At 42.2% G+C, this 19,656-nt stretch overlaps 1 protein-coding gene and 1 long non-coding RNA gene across 2 annotated transcripts; one reads left to right on the top strand and one right to left on the bottom strand.

The window, feature by feature from the left end:
• The first annotated feature begins 6,019 nt into the window (after positions 1-6,019).
• On the top strand, positions 6,020-7,376 carry LOC123162477 (uncharacterized). Its single transcript, XM_044580259.1, has 2 exons — positions 6,020-6,708; positions 6,858-7,376. The coding sequence occupies exons 1-2, from the start codon at positions 6,306-6,308 to the stop codon at positions 6,947-6,949; spliced, it is 495 nt and encodes a 164-aa protein (XP_044436194.1). The 5' UTR covers positions 6,020-6,305; the 3' UTR covers positions 6,950-7,376.
• Positions 7,377-12,186: 4,810 nt separating this feature from the next.
• LOC123160899 (uncharacterized) lies at positions 12,187-16,677 on the bottom strand. The gene is made up of 5 exons (XR_006480445.1): positions 16,189-16,677; positions 15,620-15,856; positions 15,001-15,069; positions 13,839-13,953; positions 12,187-12,800 (listed from the first exon to the last, which is right to left on the bottom strand). It is a non-coding gene; the product is annotated as an uncharacterized lncRNA (long non-coding RNA).
• Between the last annotated feature and the right edge of the window lie 2,979 nt (positions 16,678-19,656).

Here is a 19,656-nt window from a genome sequence, read left to right as displayed (position 1 = left end):
ACAAGGAGCATTGGTCCCGGTTGGTGGCACCAACCGGGACTAATGCCCCCTTTAGTCCCGGTTGGTGCCACCAACCGGGACCAAAGGCCTCTTTTCGGCAGCCCAAAGGGTGGGAAGCTGCGGCCTTTAGTCCCGGTTGGTGGCACCAACCGGGACCAATGCCCCCCCTTTAGTCCCGGTTGGTGCCACCAACCGGGACCAAAGGCCCCTGTGCTGCCCGCGTCGGGGCCAAAGTTTAGTCCAACCTCGCTAGTTGAGAGGGGCGCGCAGTGGTTTATAAGCCCCACTGCCGCACCCCTCTCGAGCTCCTCTCCATTGCAGGCTTACGGGCCTACTTGCTACTGCTTTGCCTGATGGGCCTTCTGGGCCTACTGCGGGCCTGAATCCTGGCCCAAAGTAGGGATTCAAGTCGTATTCAGGCCGTGTGGGCCCAGTAGGTGGCATTTTTTTTGTTTTTCTGTTTTCTTTACTTATTATTGCTATTTTTATTTTTTCCTATTTTTTTTGTTTTGTTTTCTGCATTATTTTTTTTTTGTTTTTTGCTTTGTTTTTTGATTCTTTTTGCTTTTAGTTTTAGGAAAATTATAAACTTTCTGTTAGTGCCATTACTTTTCAAATTTGAAAACACTTTTTTTTGTTTTCTTTCTTGCTTTATTTATTTTATTTTGTTTTTACTTACAATAAAGTACTTATTGTTGTTTTTTTGTTTTGTTTTATGCATTATTTATTTTCTTTTGTTTTTTTGCTTTATTTTTTAATTCTTTTTGCTTTTAGTTTTAGGAAAATTACAAACTTCCTGTTAGTGCCATTACTTTTCAAATTTGAAAACACTTTTTTTGTTTTTTTGTTTTCTTTCTTACTTTATTTATTTTATTTTGTTTCTACTTACAACAAAATACTTATTGTTGCTATTTTTAATTATTACGAGGGCCGAACCATAAGGCATTAAAGCATTTCAAATGAACTCTGAAAAAGTTGAAAGTTGGCATGGTATCATAAATTGACCCACACATAGCATGTGCATGTACAAAACGGACAATGGTATCATACTCGTCAGTTACAAAGTTGGCATGATATCATCATAATAGTTGCGGGAGAAAGTCTTCACTTTTTCTTCGCTTGTGTCATTTGCTTATTGCGCCGTAACCATGGATAATCTTCATCGTTTATCAGGATGCTGGGGTCAGCCTTGACTTTAAAGGGAGGAATTTCATGAAACTTTTCATAATATTCAGACATGTCTGTCTTGTCCTCCACTCCCACGATGTCCCTTTTTCTTGAAAGAACTATGTGGCGCTTTGGCTCATCGTATGATGTACTCGCTTCCTTATCTTTTCTCTTTCTCGGTCTGGTAGACATGTCCTTCACATAGATAATCTGTGCCACATCATTGGCTAGGACGAACGGTTCGTCAGTGTACCCAAGATTTTTCAGATCCACTGTTGTCATTCTGTACTGTGGGTCTACATGTACCCCGCCTCCTGACAGATTGACCCATTTGCACTTAAACAAAGGGACCTTAAAATCATGTCCGTAGTCAAGTTCCCATATGTCCACTATGTAACCATAATATGTGTCCTTTCCCCTCTCGGTTGTTGCATCAAAGCAGACACCGCTGTTTTGGTTGGTGCTCTTTTGATCTTGGTCAATCGTGTAAAATGTATTCTCATTTATCTCGTATCCTTTCCAAATCGTAACAGTCGAAGATGGTCCCCTGGATAACAAGTACAGCTCATCACAAACAGTGTTGTCACCTCTGATACGTGCTTCCAACCAACTGCTGAAAGTCCTGATATGTTCACATGTAATTCAGTCGTCGCACTGCTCCGGGTGTTTGGAGCGCAGACTGTTCTTGTGTTCATCAACATAAGGGGTCACCAAGGTAGAGTTTTGTAGAACTGTGTAGTGTGCTTGAGACCAAGAATATCCGTCCCTGCATATTATTGAGTCCCTTCCAAGCGTGCCTTTTCTAGTCAGTCTCCCCTCATACCGCAATTTAGGAAGACCTATCTTCTTAAGGCCAGGAATAAAGTCAACACAAAACCCGATGACATCCTCTGTTTGATGGCCCATGGAGATGCTTCCTTCTGGCCTAGCGCGGTTACGGACATATTTCTTTAGGACTCCCATGAACCTCTCAAAGGGGTACATATTATGTAGAAATACGGGGCCCAGAATGACAATCTCATCAACTAGATGAATTAGGACGTGCGTCATGATATTGAAGAAGGATGGTGGGAACACCAGCTCGAAACTGACAAGACATTGCACCACATCACTCCTTAGCCTTGGTATGATTTCTGGATCGATCACCTTCTGAGAGATTGCATTGAGGAATGCACATAGCTTTACAATGGCTAATCGGACGTTTTCCGGTAGAAGCCCCCTCAATGCAACCGGAAGCAGTTGTGTCATAATCACGTGGCAGTCATGAGACTTTAGGTTCTGAAACTTTTTCTCTATCATATTTATTATTCCTTTTATATTCGACGAGAAGCCAGTCGGGACCTTCATACTAAGCAGGCATTCAAAGAAGATTTCCTTCTCTTCTTTGGTAAGAGCATAGCTGGCAGGACCTTCATACTGCTTTGGAGGCATGTCGTCTTTTTCGTGCAAACGTTGCAGGTCCTCCCGTGCCTCAGCTGTATCTTTTGTCTTCCCATACACGCCCAAGAAGCCTAGCAGGTTCACGCAAAGGTTCTTTGTCACGTGCATCACGTCGATCAAAGAGCGGACCTCTAGGTCTTTCTAATAGGGTAGGTCCCAAAATATAGATTTTTTCTTCCACATGGGTGCGTGTCCCCCAGCGTCACTCGGAACAGCTAGTCCGCCGGGACCCTTTCCAAAGATTACGTGTAAATCATTGACCATAGCAAGTACGTGATCACCGGTATGCATGGCGGGCTTCTTCCGGTGATCTGCCTCGCCTTTGAAATGCTTGCCTTTCTTTCGACATTGATGGTTGGTCGGAAGAAATCGACGATGGCCCAGGTACACATTCTTCCCGCAGCTTGCCAGGTATATACTATCGGTGTCAAGTAAATAGTGCGTGCATGCGTGGTATCCCTTGTTTGTCTGTCCTGAAAGGTTACTGAGAGCGGACCAATCGTTGATGGTCACGAACAACAACGCCTTTAGGTTAAATTCCTCCTATTTGTGCTCATCCCACGTACGTACACCGTTTCCATTCCACAGCTGTAAAAGTTCTTCAACTAATGGCCTTAGGTACACATCAATGTCATTGCCGGGTTGCTTAGGGCCTTGGATGAGAACTGGCATCATAATGAACTTCCGCTTCATGCACATCCAAGGAGGAAGGTTATACATACATAGAGTCACGGGCCAGGTGCTGTGATTGCTGCTCTGCTCCCCGAAAGGATTAATGCCATCCGCACTTAAAGCAAACCATACGTTCCTTGGCTCACTTGCAAACTCATCCCAGTACTTTCTCTCGATTTTTCTCCACTGTGACCCGTCAGCGGGTGCTCTCAACTTCCCGTCTTACTTACAGTCCTCACTGTGCCATCGCATCAACTTGGCATGCTCTCCATTTCTGAACAGAAGTTTCAACCGTGGTATTATAGGAGCATACCACATCACCTTCGTAGGAACCCTCTTCCTGGGGGGCTCGCCGTCAACATCACCAGGGTCATCTCGTCTGATCTTATACCGTAATGCACCGCATACCGGGCATGCGTTCAGATCCTTGTACGCACCGCGGAAGAGGATGCAGTCATTAGGGCATGCATGTATATTCTGCACCTCCAATCCTAGAGGGCATACAATCTTCTTTGCTGCGTATGTACTGTCGGGCAATTCGTTATCCTTTGGAAGCTTCTTCTTCAATATTTTCAGTAGCTTCTCAAATCCATTGTCAGGCACAACATTCTCTGCCTTCCACTGCAGCAATTCCAGTACGGTACCGAGCTTTGTGTTGCCATCTTCGCAATTGGGGTACAACCCTTTTTTGTGGTCCTCTAACATGCGATCGAACTTCAGCTTCTCCTTTTGACTTTTGCATTGCGTCCTTGCATCGACAATGACCCGACGGAGATCATCATCATCGGGCACATCGTCTGGTTCCTCTTGATCTTCAGCAGCTTCGCCCGTTGCAGCATCATCATGCACATCGTCTGGTTCCTCTTGATGTTCAGTAGCATCACCGTATTCAGGGGGCACATAGTTGTCATCGTACTCTTCTTCTTCGCCGTCTTCCATCATAACCCCTATTTCTCCGTGCCTCGTCCAAACATTATAGTGTTGCATGAAACCCTTGTAAAGCAGGTGGGTGTGGAGGATTTTCCGGTCAGAGTAAGACTTCGTATTCCCACATATAGGGCATGGACAACACATAAAACCATTCTGCTTGTTTGCCTCAGCCACTTCGAGAAAATCATGCACGCCCTTAATGTACTCGGAGGTGTGTCTTGAACCGTACATCCATTGCCGGTTCATCTGCGTGCATTATATATAATTAAGTGTGTCAAAAATCATTACAGAACATCATGAATAGATAATTAAGTGACCAAATTAATAGAAGTTCATCATCACATTAAAATCAAAGTACATACATAGTTCTCATTTAACAACATAAAGCTCTGCAGAGCATCTAAATTAATTAAACCATACACTGAAACTATGTAAAACATTTCAATGCGAAAACAAATGCGATCATAATCGCAACCAATGTAACAACTGATCCAACGGCATAATGATACCAAGCCTCGGTATGAATGACATATTTTCTAATCTTTCTAATCTTCAAGCGCATTGTATCCATCTTGATCTTGTGATCATCGACGACATCCGCAACATGCAACTCCAATATCATCTTCTCCTCCTCAATTTTTCTAATTTTTTCCTTCAACAAATTGTTTTCTTCTTCAACTAAATTTAACCTCTCGACAATAGGGTCAGTTGGAATTTCCGGTTCAACAACCTCCTAGATAAATAAAATCTATGTCACGTTGGTCGGCATAATTGTCATAAACAATAAATGAACCAATAGTTATGAAAAGATAATATATACCACATCTGAATCATAGACAGACGAGGGCCGACAGGGGCGGATACCAAAACCATCGCACTATATAAGATGCAATAATAAAAGTAAGAAAATTATACAAGTATCTATATAAACATACAAGTAAGAGTTTTTTTTCCTTTCAGAAAGAAGATAAGAACAAGAGGCTCACCATGGTGGTGCCGGCGACGAGATCAGCGCGGGCGATCGACGGCGGTGAAGACGGGGACGGGACGTGATAGACCGCTAAACCTAGACAAATATTGAGAAAAATGGAGTTTGGAGGTGGAGCTTGGAGAGGAGAAAGCTTAAGTAGTGTGGCTCGGGCATTCCATCGAACACCTCGTGTGCATAGGAGGTGAGCTAGAGCACCACAAAGCTTTCTCCTCACCGGCCACGAAAAACAGAGCAGTGAGAGTGCTCTGCTCGCGGGGTATATATAGGCAATTAATTGGTCCCGGTTCGTGGCTTGAACCGGGACTAAAGGGAAGCCTTTGGTCCCGGTTCAGGCCACCAACCGGGATAAATGATGATGGGCCAGGAGCAAGGCATATTGGTCCCGGTTCGTCCCACCAACCGGCACCAAAAGGTTCAGACGAACCGGGACCAATGGCCCACGTGGCCCGGCCGGTCCCCGGGGCTAACGAACCGGGTCCAATGTCCTTATTGGTCCCGGTTCTGGATTGAACCGGGACTAATGGGCTGACCCGGCCTGGACCATTGCCCCCTTTTTTACTAGTGGTGCAGTCTATATACGGCCGGAAAGTACTGGGCCGGATCGGTGACTGCGTGATAGCTCTCGACAGAAAGTAATCGTCTGCTAGCACGTACGGAGCCTGTGTCAACAAGGGGATCGGTGAGAAATGCTCTAAGTTAGGTGTCATGCAATGCGCCCCTCGGCCAGTGGTTGGCGTCTCCTCGCAGCACGGAGAGGAATCCGCCTTAGAACTCGCACGACCATTATTCCTCAAGTGAAGACCATGGCGTGAATATGGTGGCCGTACATGAACTCCATTGCCCCTCCTCTGCCCTCTGGTCGGTACATCCTTGCCAGTTGATGAGCATTCATCTATTCCTCCTCAAGCTAATAGGATCAACGACAGGAGCCGGCGGGCGTATGATTTGTGTATAGGGGGCAACGAAAGCCTCTTGCACGTGCCCAGTTCAAGGCGAGTTAATAATTCCGTACGAGTTACGATCATTCAACCAGATCCATGTTAGCTCGTTTAGGTCGGCCCGGCCGTAATCGTGGCGACCGTGCGAGCCGTCTAGCCGCCGATTGATGGAAGGGGGGAGTAATGCTCACGGGACGGCGGGCGAGCCCAACGCCAATGCTCATCAACAAAACGAGGATGCTGCTAGCGCCAGCAAGTTGCCGTTGGTGGTGCCGGCGCCGGAGAAGGAGGAGGAGCACGGTAACGGCGCGCCGATGACCCCGGGCGCCCCCGTGGGCGTGCCGCGCGGGTGCTGCGCGGTGTACGTGGGCGCGGAGCATCGGCGGTTCGTGGTGCCGACAGCGTACCTGGGCAACCCTGTATTCCGGCGGCTGCTGGAGAAGGCGGAGGAGGAGTTCGAGTTCGTTTACGTGGGCGGCGCGCTCACCATCCCCTGCGACACGGAGTCCTTCAAGTACATCCTCGCCGTCATGGAGAGGCACCGGAAGGGCCTCGTCGTCGTCGACCACGGTACGTACGTTGCATTTCACACGGTACGGCTGGGCCGCCCACACGTACGCACACACAAAGCCCACGTGATGCCTGGCCCGTCGTCTGTTTCGGCCCAGGCGAGCCCGCGAATGAGCTGAGTTTCCTTGTTGATTTTCCCTTCGGTGCAGAAGGGAATGCCACGGAGACGCCCAAGACGGCAGCAGGTGGATCAGCATCATCATCGCCGGGTAATCCGGAATATGGTTGGGACAAAACGTGACCGGACCGGAGCAACGGCCACATGCACTACTACTGTAGATACTTCCTCAGTGATGGTCGCAGTTCCGTTGGAAGAGATCATGCATCAGCGACTGAATCCGATTAGGGGAATGCCGTCCTTTTGTTCGATTTTGTGACATCGTGATGCTTGCCCTTGCGTCTGGACATGCTCCAATGGAAATTGTGAGATCGAGTCGCAGTGTGTTTTACTGCTATCTGCAAGAACCGCATGAAGGCATCTTATGATTTACTGTAAACTAGTAGGGTGATCCACGCATTTGCGATGCTAAATTTATATAGTATTGTCATAGTTGTTGTTTTAGATTTTGATATGGCATTTTGTTCATAGCTTTGGTCATTATTATTGTATAAACATGCACTTATGCAGATCAACTAATGATTGTATTATTAAGTGGTTGGTGATGAAAAAAAATATTATTTATGTACAGATATATAAATGTCAGCACTTTGGTAAGACATGTTATAGGATAAAGTCATGAGTAAAGTCATCTATCTATGGATGGAGATAGTTCTGATATATTTTTTCTTCTGCTAGTAACTTGCGTATTTGCTAGCATTACCTACATCTTTTTATAAACGGCATCTTAGATTTTAAGCAGTTATGGTACATAACTCTGGCCTTTATTTTCCATATGAATGTTCGTACATCTGAAATATGTGTTATGGCCCGCACATCAAACAAAGTTTTTATCAGGGCACACTCATCAAAATTTCTAAACAATTCCAGCTCCATAACTCTCGACACAACGTGTATATCTTATGATCATGTCCATGCATGGTGTGTGCATCAAGTTGTATTATTTGGAACACTAAGCATATTATCACATACATGAGATGATCTGTGCTTTGAACTCTTATTTTTGCTGGCATGACACAATGTTACATTCTTTTCATGATATTCTACCTTGTAGACAAGGCACATTAGCAACACCATGAAGTTGATCCACCGATGATGATCAGTTTATATATGCTTCTCTTCGTCTCTAGTATTCATGTTGAACTACTTTTATGCTACCAAAACGATTCATGTTGATACATCGCATGCACTTCATCATACTTTTCAATTTGTAGAAGTAACACATGCATGCCCAAGTTGGCATGTTACATCGACATTTTTTTTTTCATTGCTACATATTATATGTAATCGAGTGGATGCAATTGCTATTTCTGAATTCCATGTGTTGTTTGGAGGTTGAATTGTATATAAAATATCTATCTATTTCTTATACTTTCTGTACGTGGTGTCTGAAATCAGGAAAATTGATAACTATTTGTGTTTCTTATTTTGTATTATTATACAGTAAATAGTTGTAGTTTCTATCCGAAGGATAAGAAATTTATATGTCATTACACCATTATCTAAAGCAATTTTCGTATGTAGTGTTCGTAACAAGTAAATATTGCAACCTCAATTTTATTATTTTTTATAGAAAATGGTTGTAGTTTTATGCTAGGAATCTATGTTGCTTCGCCATCTATCTAAAGCAATAGTAGCTCATATAGCCTTTTAGTATGTAGTGTCCGTAATATGACAATTTTGCTACCTTCTTTCATTTGTTAGATAGAAAATGGTTTAGTTTTTTTTCCGCCTAATAAGAATTTTCTGAGTCGCCGCGATCGTCGCTCGAAAGTTAATGGTAATACAAAAATCATCAAATATGTCTTGTTGAGCCGGTGACGGGTAAAACATCCACTTAGCCTGATCATCGTACCTTGTGTATTCATGTCGATATATCCAATGGGTGTACTGTGACTTATTAAAATTTATTATTCTCAGCCACTTAATTCATACAAAAATTAATAATTGTATATGATGATATATTAGGATTTTCTTTCCAACTGTATAATAAGTGAGATGTAATTGCATGCATGCAATATGTCTGCCAATTGTGACATGGCCTTCCAGCCAATAGATTTATTATGAAATTGTATACAACTTTTAAGTTTGTGGTCATGTGCAAAGTATGGAGCCGGTCGAACGAATGAACGCGCTTCTTCTCTATTTGTTTTTTAGTTGAACACACTTGTTCTAAGTGGAGACATGATGGAAGAAAAAGCATAAAAGATGTTCCTTTTGCTGATGTCGTCCATGATTTCACCAGTGCCTTTTTTTTGGACTCTTAGTTTTTTTTTGTCGGACAAAAATGTTTTGATAGGTCAACTTTAAATCAAAACCATTATAATTAGGGTCCATGATATAATCGGCGGATGAGATAATTCAGTCGGCCATATGAATAAGTCTTTCTTTATGGGATCTTGTAAGATTTTTTCCTTGCACATGTGAGTTTATCCTCAGGGTTTTTTGTTAGTGAGTATCATGCACCTATTAATAGCATGACATTCCCCTAAAAATAGAGTGATATTACTCCTTTTTTGGGTTAGTCGAGTGTGACAACGATAGGTTTTGTGTTTTTCGCAAAAGAAGATAGGTTTTGTGTAACAAACTTTTGCTTTAATTCCTGGCCTTTATAAAGAGAGAGAGGGATATATTAATGGGCTACAACAAAGACAGATAATAATAATTACGTTCAGTCTGATTGAGGCTTCAGTTGAATCGGGATACAAACAGAATTGTTTTGTTTACTTGCGATGGCATGGCAGTTGTAGCGGGCCTTTCTTTGCATGCCAGAATCCTTTCATCATTTATCCGAATGTGTTAGAACCTCACAAAATAAAATCCGATTGTGTTAGTTAAATGCCAGATAGCATTGCAGTTGTAGCGGACTTTTTTATTTCCAAATGATAAGTGACACATGTGTGGCACGAAATAACATGGTCTAAACGCCTTCACTATCATCCATTTTGTCACATCAAATAGATGACATCAGCGAAATCTTTTTAGTTTTCCAAACTAATAAAGGTTTTATCTCTTAAATAAAAAAATCAGATTAAAAATCTGTTTTTATCATTGAATTTGCCATGATGTTACACTGAAGTTGCCATAATGTTTACACTAAAGTTGCCATGATAGCTTTCATCTATTTTTTACTTCTAGGTTTAAAGCTACCATTGTATTTCAACTACTTTTCATGGCAAATTTTATTAATCGACAGGGGATATTTTTAGTAATTAACCATGGCAAATTTAATTCGTGGCTCATAGCAATTTTTAGTAATTCATGATGGAAAATTAAGTTTATAGATCATGGCAATTCTAGTATTTTGACCATAGAAATTATTTTTGTATGAAACATGGCAAATTTTAGTGCATGTATCATGGGAAATTTAAGTAAGTCACCATGGCAATTTTAGTTTCTCATTAATGGCAAATTTGAGTCATTGAATATGCATTTTTAAAGTAATTGACGATGGATTTCTTTTTTAATTATGAACCATGTCGAAATTATTTCATGGATCATGGCAAATTTTAGTAATTCTCCACGGCAAGTTTAGTTTCTTAATTTTCTTTTTTATAACATGTCAAAATTTACTTTAAATGTAGAAGAAAAAGTAGTTAAAACATGTCATGACATTTATGTGCAATAGACATGGCAACTTTTTGACCGCAAAAAAATATCATCGAAACATATCGATATGAGATGTAGTTTTGAAGTCCTCGTCGCAACAAATTTAATGGTGAAAACAAATTTTTAATTGGATTTTTCATTTAAGAAATAAAACATTTTAAGGTTTGAAAAACCCAAATAAATTCAGCTGATATCATTTGTTTTTGCCCTGCCTACATGCACGTGTGAAAGAACAAAAATACTGACCTGTCACAATGGGTAACTAGAAAGGCGTTTGGCCCAACCTCCTTCAGCCCGCACGTGTGGGTGAAATTGCTTCGTGCCACATGTGTATCACTTATCACGGTCGTTTTTATTTGCATGTCAGAATCCCGCCATCATCCGAGTTACATGCCGATTGGAACTCCTCCTCTATTCTTTCCAACTTTTCATTAGTGCACATTGTACGTGTTGCTTCATTATGCATAGCTTTAGGCACATAACGTAACACCTTTAAATCTTAGCCGACAATATTACTAATCAACGATGTATATTATTTTAGTTAATGTGAAAGAATGTGATGTCTTATTTGTCTAGAAATGTGGCCCTCGCAAATGTGAGGGATAGCTCTATTGTAGTTAATATTTGATGTTATTTGTACTATTATATATATTTTGTATTTGCGAACCAACCTGTGGTTAGATGGTCAGGTGGATTGTGGTACCCCCAGCCCACTACGGTTGAAGTCCTGGTGCTCGTACTTATCCTGAATTTATTTCAGGATTTTCGGCGATGCACATTTAGTGGGAGGAGATGTTTCCGTCGACAATGAGATGCCTACAGTGACTTCGTAAAATCTCAAGATGATGTGCCAGTTCGGTCTCTCGGAGGTGCTCATAGGGGTAGTATGTGCGTGCGTGCGTTTATAGGAGTGAGGATATGCGTGTATATATGAGCGCTTGCGTCTGTACCATGTTAAAAAACATTGTATTTATTTTTCAAAAGTCTACTTTCCACTTCTGAAATTACTGCACAAATTAGCAAACTTAAAATTCTGAAGATCCACAATTGTCGTCAACATGTCCATGTCCATTGTACATCTTATCCTAGTATTGTCGAAGTTTGCTCTTTGTCCTCAAATTACATAAGTGGATCTAGTTATGACTTTTTTTTTGGCATTGTGATATTTTTTTGTGGCATGAAAACCGGATAACTTAATTACGTATCCAAGATCACTCCACCCTTCTTTGTGGACGGAACTTCCACTTGTATATCTTGCAACCCTATGCACGAAAAGAATTGAGCGAAATATATGTATTTTCAGAAATGATATAAGTATAATCCCCTTAGCATAAGCCCAAACGTTGACGTATAAGGGTAAAATGGGGCAATATGGGTCCAAGTTTTGGCCTCCCTTTGCTCTGCCCGCCCAACATAACCTTGTCGCTTCGTCACCGTGCATGGTCGTTGGGCAGCTAATGCACCCACCAGTCTCTCCTTGCTCAATCACATTTATTATTACCATAGTTCAATATATTCACTCCACACGTCTCCATTCCGCTTTCCACACATCCCACTTGTCTTTTGTTTGGACTATTGCATCTCACTTGTCTTAGAATTGTTTGGACCATTGCACCCATATACTCCCTCCGTTCCGAATTACTTGTCTTAGATTTGTCTAAATACGGATGTATCTAGCACTAAAATAAGTCTAGATACATCCGTATCTAGACAAATTCAAGACAAGTAATTCAGAACGGAGGGAGTAATAGATTCAGATAAACGTACAGAGAAATCCTAACTATGAGGAGTTGGAGATGGGAGATGTCTTGTTTGGAATGGGAAGCACCAGGAAGCACAATAGATGCTATACTAGTGGTTGGGGCGCCACCGGTGGCGCCTCCTGGGTGAAAGTTTGTGCGGTGCCAGGTAGGGTGCCGCCCTTTTTCATTGGATTTTAGCTCCGATTGATAACACACATGCATGTATAGCTTATGCATTACATATGACTGCTCCTCTTCATCATGTGATTGTATTGCAGCCACCGGACTTGTCGTTGCAGTTCATCTACATGTAGAACTTTGCAATGAATTCGTCCGCCTTCACGTCCACCACAACTGGACAACACCCTCCACCGACCCCACCAAGCCGCCTTCCTCATTGCTGAATGCTGGTGTCTCAACGACCGAGAATTCGTGCTCGTCGTAGTGCAGCCGGTGGTTGCGCGTGCCACCAAGATTGACGCAGTGTCTTGAGCAGGAGAAGGACGGCGCTACCCTTGCTCGCCCAAAGAACCACCAGCTGCAGCAGCCAACATGTCCGTCGGCCAATCAGGGCCTTCCTCATTGTCTTGCATCATTTTCTACCAAACCTAGAAGAATCCCATCTGATTTTGATCAAAACCAACCAATCTATTACATAAGCAAGGAGCATATAATAGTCACACCGTCATTTATGAACGGAAGGAGTGGTAAGTAAGAACTCTGGGAACAAGAAAGAAAATAATTAGGCAGTGAGAATACCGAGAATTAATATCAGGCGAGATAGAAAAATGAGAATCAGATTTAGTGGGGTGCAGGGAGACAGGATTGAGCTGTAACTCATCAATCGCTGAAGTCGTCCACTCAACGCCTTCCGTTCAAATGTGTTGTTCAATGTGAATCAACAAAATTTAGAGAAGTTTGTCTCGAAATGAGACAAGTAAACAAAATAGGTCCAATGAAACAAAAGGACGTAGTAATGTAGCTGTGAGAGTGATGATTATTCTTGTTTTTATTATATGTTATCCCCATGCCAATATCCCTACTAAAGAATAACATATAGTACAATTAGTAGCAGTGCAAAAATTTGCGTCACCAACAATGAAGAGCCTAAACCTGTAGAGAATCTGAACCAATTCAGAAACCTGATTAACTGCCTCAAGGCAAAATTCATGCATTATCTAGCAGCAAGATTTCTCCACAAAAGTTCTGCACACTATGTAGCCTCTATTGCACCATTTTCATTGGGGATTATAATATAGCAACTATTATCTAGCAGCAAGAAACGGATTTTCTGCTGCTAGATAATAGTTGCTATATATATGTACCACTACATGTATTGTAACAAAAAAAGCTACATGTAACTTGTTAGTGTGAAATATATATGTCAGTAGGAGTCTTTCCTAATTCCTACTGTCTTGAATGTTAAAAAAACGTTTTTTTTGCTAAACCTAATTAAAGTGCACAAAGAGTAATCGTGATTGCGGCCATCAGATTTCAACCGATAGTGTTTCGCTTTTGCAAGTAAGAACTTCGAGCCAAAGCAAGGAAGAGAAATATCTGAACCGAATGAGAGTCGAGCAACATACAGCAAGAAGTCAAAATGACTGGAAAATAATGCATGCCCTGACCGTTCATTACATCATAAAGATGAGAACAAATACCTGAGTACTCAACTGGTGAGTGCAATAATCCTATTAGGAGAAAAGAAAATACATTCCCCTGATCCATTAAGAAAAGACTTGCATCATCCACTGCATTTTGACCGTTAACTTGGATCTTCAAACAACCAAAGAGTAACTTAGTTAAACTGTCACATTATGAGTGCAAAAATGAACTTCTTCCTACCTTCATTTAGCAGACATGATAAGTTTAGCAATAAGCATAGTCCCTACTTAATATGTTCTGTTGCAGACTTTATAGTGTACTAAATAGTATATATTGAATGACTATTTTTTGCTACTACTCAGAGCCCTGTGTGTAGTAGAAAGAACATTTTATTTTAGTAGGCCAATGAGGAAAATGCGCACATCACTGGGGCATGATTCTATAAAAAATGCCTGGGGCATGATTCTATAAAAAATTGGACCTAAATGTAATATTTTTCTTTCGTCACCAAAGTAAGTAAATGTATAATCAGAAAACATGATAAAAAACAGCATTTGCACTGATATGAGGTGAGGTGGGTGCAGGCATTATATTATTTAGCTCCGGTTTGGTACGCGAAGGTTAGCAATTGTTAGTACACCGATCCTATGATGCGAGTATATAACCAGGTGACTAAAAGGAGCATCAAGTAACGTGACAGACATGTGTGGATCAGTACAAGAGGGCATGTTTTTAATGGAGCATATCACGTGATGGACATGGATTTTTTTACTATAACTAAATTTAATTAACTAATTTGAACAATAACAAAAACATCAATCAGTTAAGAGCTACCAGAATACATATTCTGCCTTTCTGCTTATCAAATCACCACCCTATAAGAAACAATCATCCATCCCAGGTTCACAATTACAAAAGCTCATGAACAGTTTTTTGCTCTCAGCTAACAAAACGGATTTATCAGTGTCATGTCATCTCAACAAGGCTAAAGAAACTTAACTAAACCCAATAAAGTTGCAAGATCTACCTCTGCAAACCATACTATGACAATGATAGTCCCTAATCTGAAATTTCTTGCAAAACTTATCTACCGAACCACTCGCGGGTCACAATTTAGAAAATCATATAGGGAAATTGAAATATCGATCACTACAGTTAATGCAACAAATTCCCAGGTCCAAGAAACAAAGTGCCAAAATGAAGAAAGAAGCATGTCACCTTCTTGGCCGGCAGCGGCATGTACACCAGCAACGTACGCCACGAGTATGACAGGTTCATCCTCTGAACCTGCATACAAAAACAAAGGAACCCCGATAATTTGATGAGATGTTAGTTCATAAATCTCAAGCTTCTGCACCGAAGATGAGTGTCCTTACCAGTTCCATGCTTGAAAATCTATCTGTTCATTGCAAGGACCATAGTAACACTGACTCGTTGAGGATGCTAATGTTAGTGAGGATTTCTCAGTTACAGATATAATAATAGCTACAGAACATGGTATAACCTGCAACTCTTGATGTATTTGTTCTTTTTTGAGATATTTTTATGCGAAACTTGATTCATAAGTAATAACTTCTCATCTCTCAAAGTTTTTCCAGTGGCAAACTTTGTCTAAGTCAGACTAAATAATACGGAGTATATGATTATCCACCATATTTTCTCTATCAAGATATTTGGCATCTCAGTTTACAGTGGAGCTCTTTTTTCCCTTAAGCAAGCAGTGTTGTAGCAATACATACTCAAGCTTGGACTACAGTAATAATCACTATGATTTCATATTGGACAGATAACTTACAAACAGTGACTATCAAAACAATCAAGAAAAGAAAGTCAGTACTTTTTTCTCATGTGCTCATGTCAGACAGAACAAGATTTCATCCCGTGTGAAGATGGACCTTCAGGAAGCAGTTGAGAAGTGAGAACTCCCAGACCGTTCTGAATTACCAAGCTGCATGTCTTTCATTTCTTGATCCTTATCGACACGGATAGCTGTAACTTCTTTCTCCATGGCAGCAACCTCTAGCATCATCATCTTTTTATTGGTTATTAAGGTATCAACTTTCTTTGCTAACATCTGCAGGACAAAAGGAGAAATTAAAAAAAATAGTGCGCGCATCATATCCACACAAACTGCATAAAATAAGAAATGGTTGCATATTCCAATGGCATCATTTTTGTGCTTTAAACTTTGATCATTCTCGTCACATGCTTTCCTCAAAGAAACAGCGCCTTCTGCAACATATTATACAGGAAACCAGAGACCATTGTTTCTCTGATTTGCATTGCTATTTGGACTTCCATTAGTCCCCTCATCTTGCCAAAACAGCGACTACTTCTAGTCGAGAAGATATAAAGAGATAGGGATGAGGAAAACCACAAAAAGGGGAGTAGAGGAAGGATTCGTACCTGTGCTACACCTCCTAGTCGTCATGGAAGGAAGGGCTAGGGTTGGGGCTACTTGTTGGGGTGAGGGGGTGAGGTTGCAGCAGCACCAACTTGATTCGGCAAAGAGAGATAGAGAGATGTTCTCGTGCGACAAGGAAGAGAAGGAGCTTCAAAAACCGAGCATCAACTCCAAATCGAATCCAACATAAACGCGTGCATGCGCACACACACAGAAGAGAAGGGGAGGGCACCTTATCCATGGCTGGATGTCCATGGCGTCCTGAAGCGGAACCAAGGTTGTGGGCATGCCGGATCTGAGCATGCGTCCGTCCGGGCCTGCTGCTCGATTTGGGGCGAGGGCGAGGGGAGGGGGTCGTGGATGGTGAGGAGAAGGTGAGAGAAGGGGTGGCAGCGTCAAACGTGGGGGAGGGCGTGGGTGGTTGCAGCGGCTGTGAGGAGGTCGCCGGTGGTGGCGGCGGCGGAAGACGAGGGAGAGGGAGAGGAATCGAGGGATGGGGAATGGTGGCTGGGCAATCCCTTTCTTTGTTTTTCTCTCTTTTTACTGGACGAAACGAATGATGCGGTGGCCCGGTGGGGCGGCGAAGGAAAATCATTGTTGGCTCATAGCTAATCCGACGTGGACACCACCAGAGACCGCACTTTGCGCGACGCATAATGGGTTTAAATGTCGGTAGCCAGCTGCTGGAATAGAATATGTTGGGCGAGTAGTTCCGGTCCAGGAGTCACGAACTGAAGTAAGGATGGATAGCATGACCATTTTCTTGACACCTGGCAGTATGAGAATTACTTTACATGCTTCCGACTCGGCGGCACTATTTTTGTTTTGAAATTTTCATAAAACTTGTATAGTGGCCTGCGCAAATGCGCGGGCAACATCTTAAGAATATACTACCTTCGTACGGGTTTATTAGGCCTCTTAGTATTTTGAGCCAAACTTTGACCATTCATATGATTAATAAAATATAAAATATATGCTACAAAAAGTACATTGTTGGATTTGTATTTGAAAAAGCTTTCTGAAGGTATAGTTTTTGTGACATGTAGTTTACATTTTAATAGTTAAATTTGTCGGTCAAATTTTATCCCAAAATGAAAGGGTGTCTAATAAATCCAGACGAACGTAGTACTACTATCTATTCTAATAAAAAGATATCTTTTATGACACTTTACATTATAATATTCTACATACTTAATATATATTATTTCATTCCCTCCATTACAAATTATCCAAATTTCTGTTTTCTCCTATGCCAAACTTTTTGAACTTACAACAACAAATCAGTGTTATTTATTAAAACATTTCCAGTATAATGTATTTTGTACTGTAGATATTACCATATTCTTGTACAAACTTGATCAAACTATAAGAAATTTGGCTTACGATAAATCTAGAACTTCTAATAATTTTGAAAGCAATGAGTAACTACTTAAATCTTGATTTCTGTTACTTAAATTCGTTGTGTAGTACTCCCTCCGTTCCTAAATAATTGTCTTTCTAGAGATTTCAACAAATGACTACATACGGAGCAAAATGAATGAATCTATACTCTAAAATATATCTACATATATTCGTATGTTGTAGTCCATTTGAGATGGCTAGAAAGACAATTATTTGGAAATGGAGGGAGTATTTTTAGAAGTGGAACGTGGTGTATAATAGATTAATAGATCTGCGATTTAAGAGAGGACGGTGGCCCGATAAACTAGACTAGAAGCTCCTACTCGAAAGGCGAAACAGTGCTTGTTTTCTAGCTGCACGTTCCCCTCCGTATCCGGACAGAGCAGACCAGACGCTACCTGCCAGACGTGGGCCGCGACGCCACGCCATGAATTGCCCCCGTACGTTCTTCATGTGATGAAATTAACCAACAAAGCCAATCTAGCGAACGGTGAGAATGATTTGGAGTTTTGGATTCTGAGATATCGCCGGAAGGTCCATGCCGCGCGAGGCCTTTCGAAGCTCGCCGCACCGCCTCAGGAAGAATGAATCGCGCACATGGGGAGGCAGGTGAGCCCGTGAGGCCCAACCACCAACGGAGCCAGCATTATCAGGCCGTTCATTCCGTTGCCAAGATGCTACTGAATACGTACACTCATCCCGCGTACCACCTCTCCTCCGGTCTGCCTTTCCGGCCGCGCGCGCACGGCGACCGGACGGCGATAAGCTGAGTGCGAAACATGCTGCTAATGTCTCCGCTTGACAGCTGACGCAGGTCAGGTGACGGATGGGCGCTGGCGATGTCAGCGTCAGGGTGCCGGACCGGCGCGCTCATGTTGCACGCCCGATCGCGGTTCGTACGTGGCAGGCGGGATAGCCACCGGTGGCACCTACTGAACCAAGAAAAGCAACGCAATTCTTGTTCACGCCTTGTTCTTTGAGGAAGGATGGATATCCGACGTGCTGCCACATATATACAGGTAGTACTCTCCTGCTGCCGCCAGCTGCAGCTACCATGTACTTTCGGCCAACATGTGATTGACCATGGAGTGAGAAAAAAAGGTTGCTCTTTTAGCTGCGTCGTACATCATTTTTGGACGCAAACACAGGATCAGGTCAAGTACTCTGCTTTGCGAGAGTCCGAAGAATCCACTCTGTGCGTGCTTTAGCAGCCTGCACGCCTTTTTTCTAGCGCCTTTTCGTCTTTGTTCACCCCAACACTATCCGCTTGTTTGACATTTGTTTGATGGTTGCCAAGCAGTTTGAGATACTAAACAGAACTCTTCCAATTATCATCTTAAAATTGCTGATTTTATAGTCCATTGCATTCAATTTTGCTACAACACTTTTTTTTTTGAGCGGTAAACCATACTTTATTTAAGACGGGGTTCGGTTTAAAGGAATAACAAACGGGTCATGGGGTAAGCCCCACACATGGTGACCCACTGCTAAAGACGAATAAAACTTGGCCAAACTATGAGCCTCAAAATTCAAAACACGACTTTTGAAAATAAAAACGCAACTATCAAAATCCCTTGCTGAAGCTTCAATCTCCTTAATGATCACACTGTAAGAGCCAGCCGATCCCTTATGAATCTCTTCCACCACTGATTTGCAATCACAAGCGATAACGATTCTTCTTAAAGAGAGATCTTGCGCAAGTGCCATAGCTTCTCTGCATGCACGAACTTCTAGAGTCGCCGGGTCATGAATATCGCTAAAAAACATCGCCGAAGAGCCAGGTAGGTGCCATCCTGGTCCCGGCACAATGCTGCTGAAGATTCTCCATTCCCAACTCTCGCCAGACCCCCATCAACGTGGATTTTTGCCATACCAGGAGCTGGTGCCCTCCATTCGTACCTTGCCTCTGCACTACTTGATGCCACAGTCCCTTGACGAGGCTGTTGCTGGTTTGCTTCGTTAATGGCTTCGAGCTCCGCAATAAAACTGATAACGAAGGAGTTAGTGGCGTGAGGACTCTGAAGAATTCCTTCATGTATTGCTTTGCGGCGCGCCGACCAAATCGCCGA

The sequence above is a fragment of the Triticum aestivum genome, chromosome 7B (assembly GCF_018294505.1).
Source record: "Triticum aestivum cultivar Chinese Spring chromosome 7B, IWGSC CS RefSeq v2.1, whole genome shotgun sequence".
NCBI classification, from domain to species: Eukaryota; Viridiplantae; Streptophyta; class Magnoliopsida; order Poales; family Poaceae; genus Triticum; species Triticum aestivum.
Note: the sequence above shows the minus strand (reverse complement) of the source record. Positions and strands in the feature narration are given on the sequence as shown.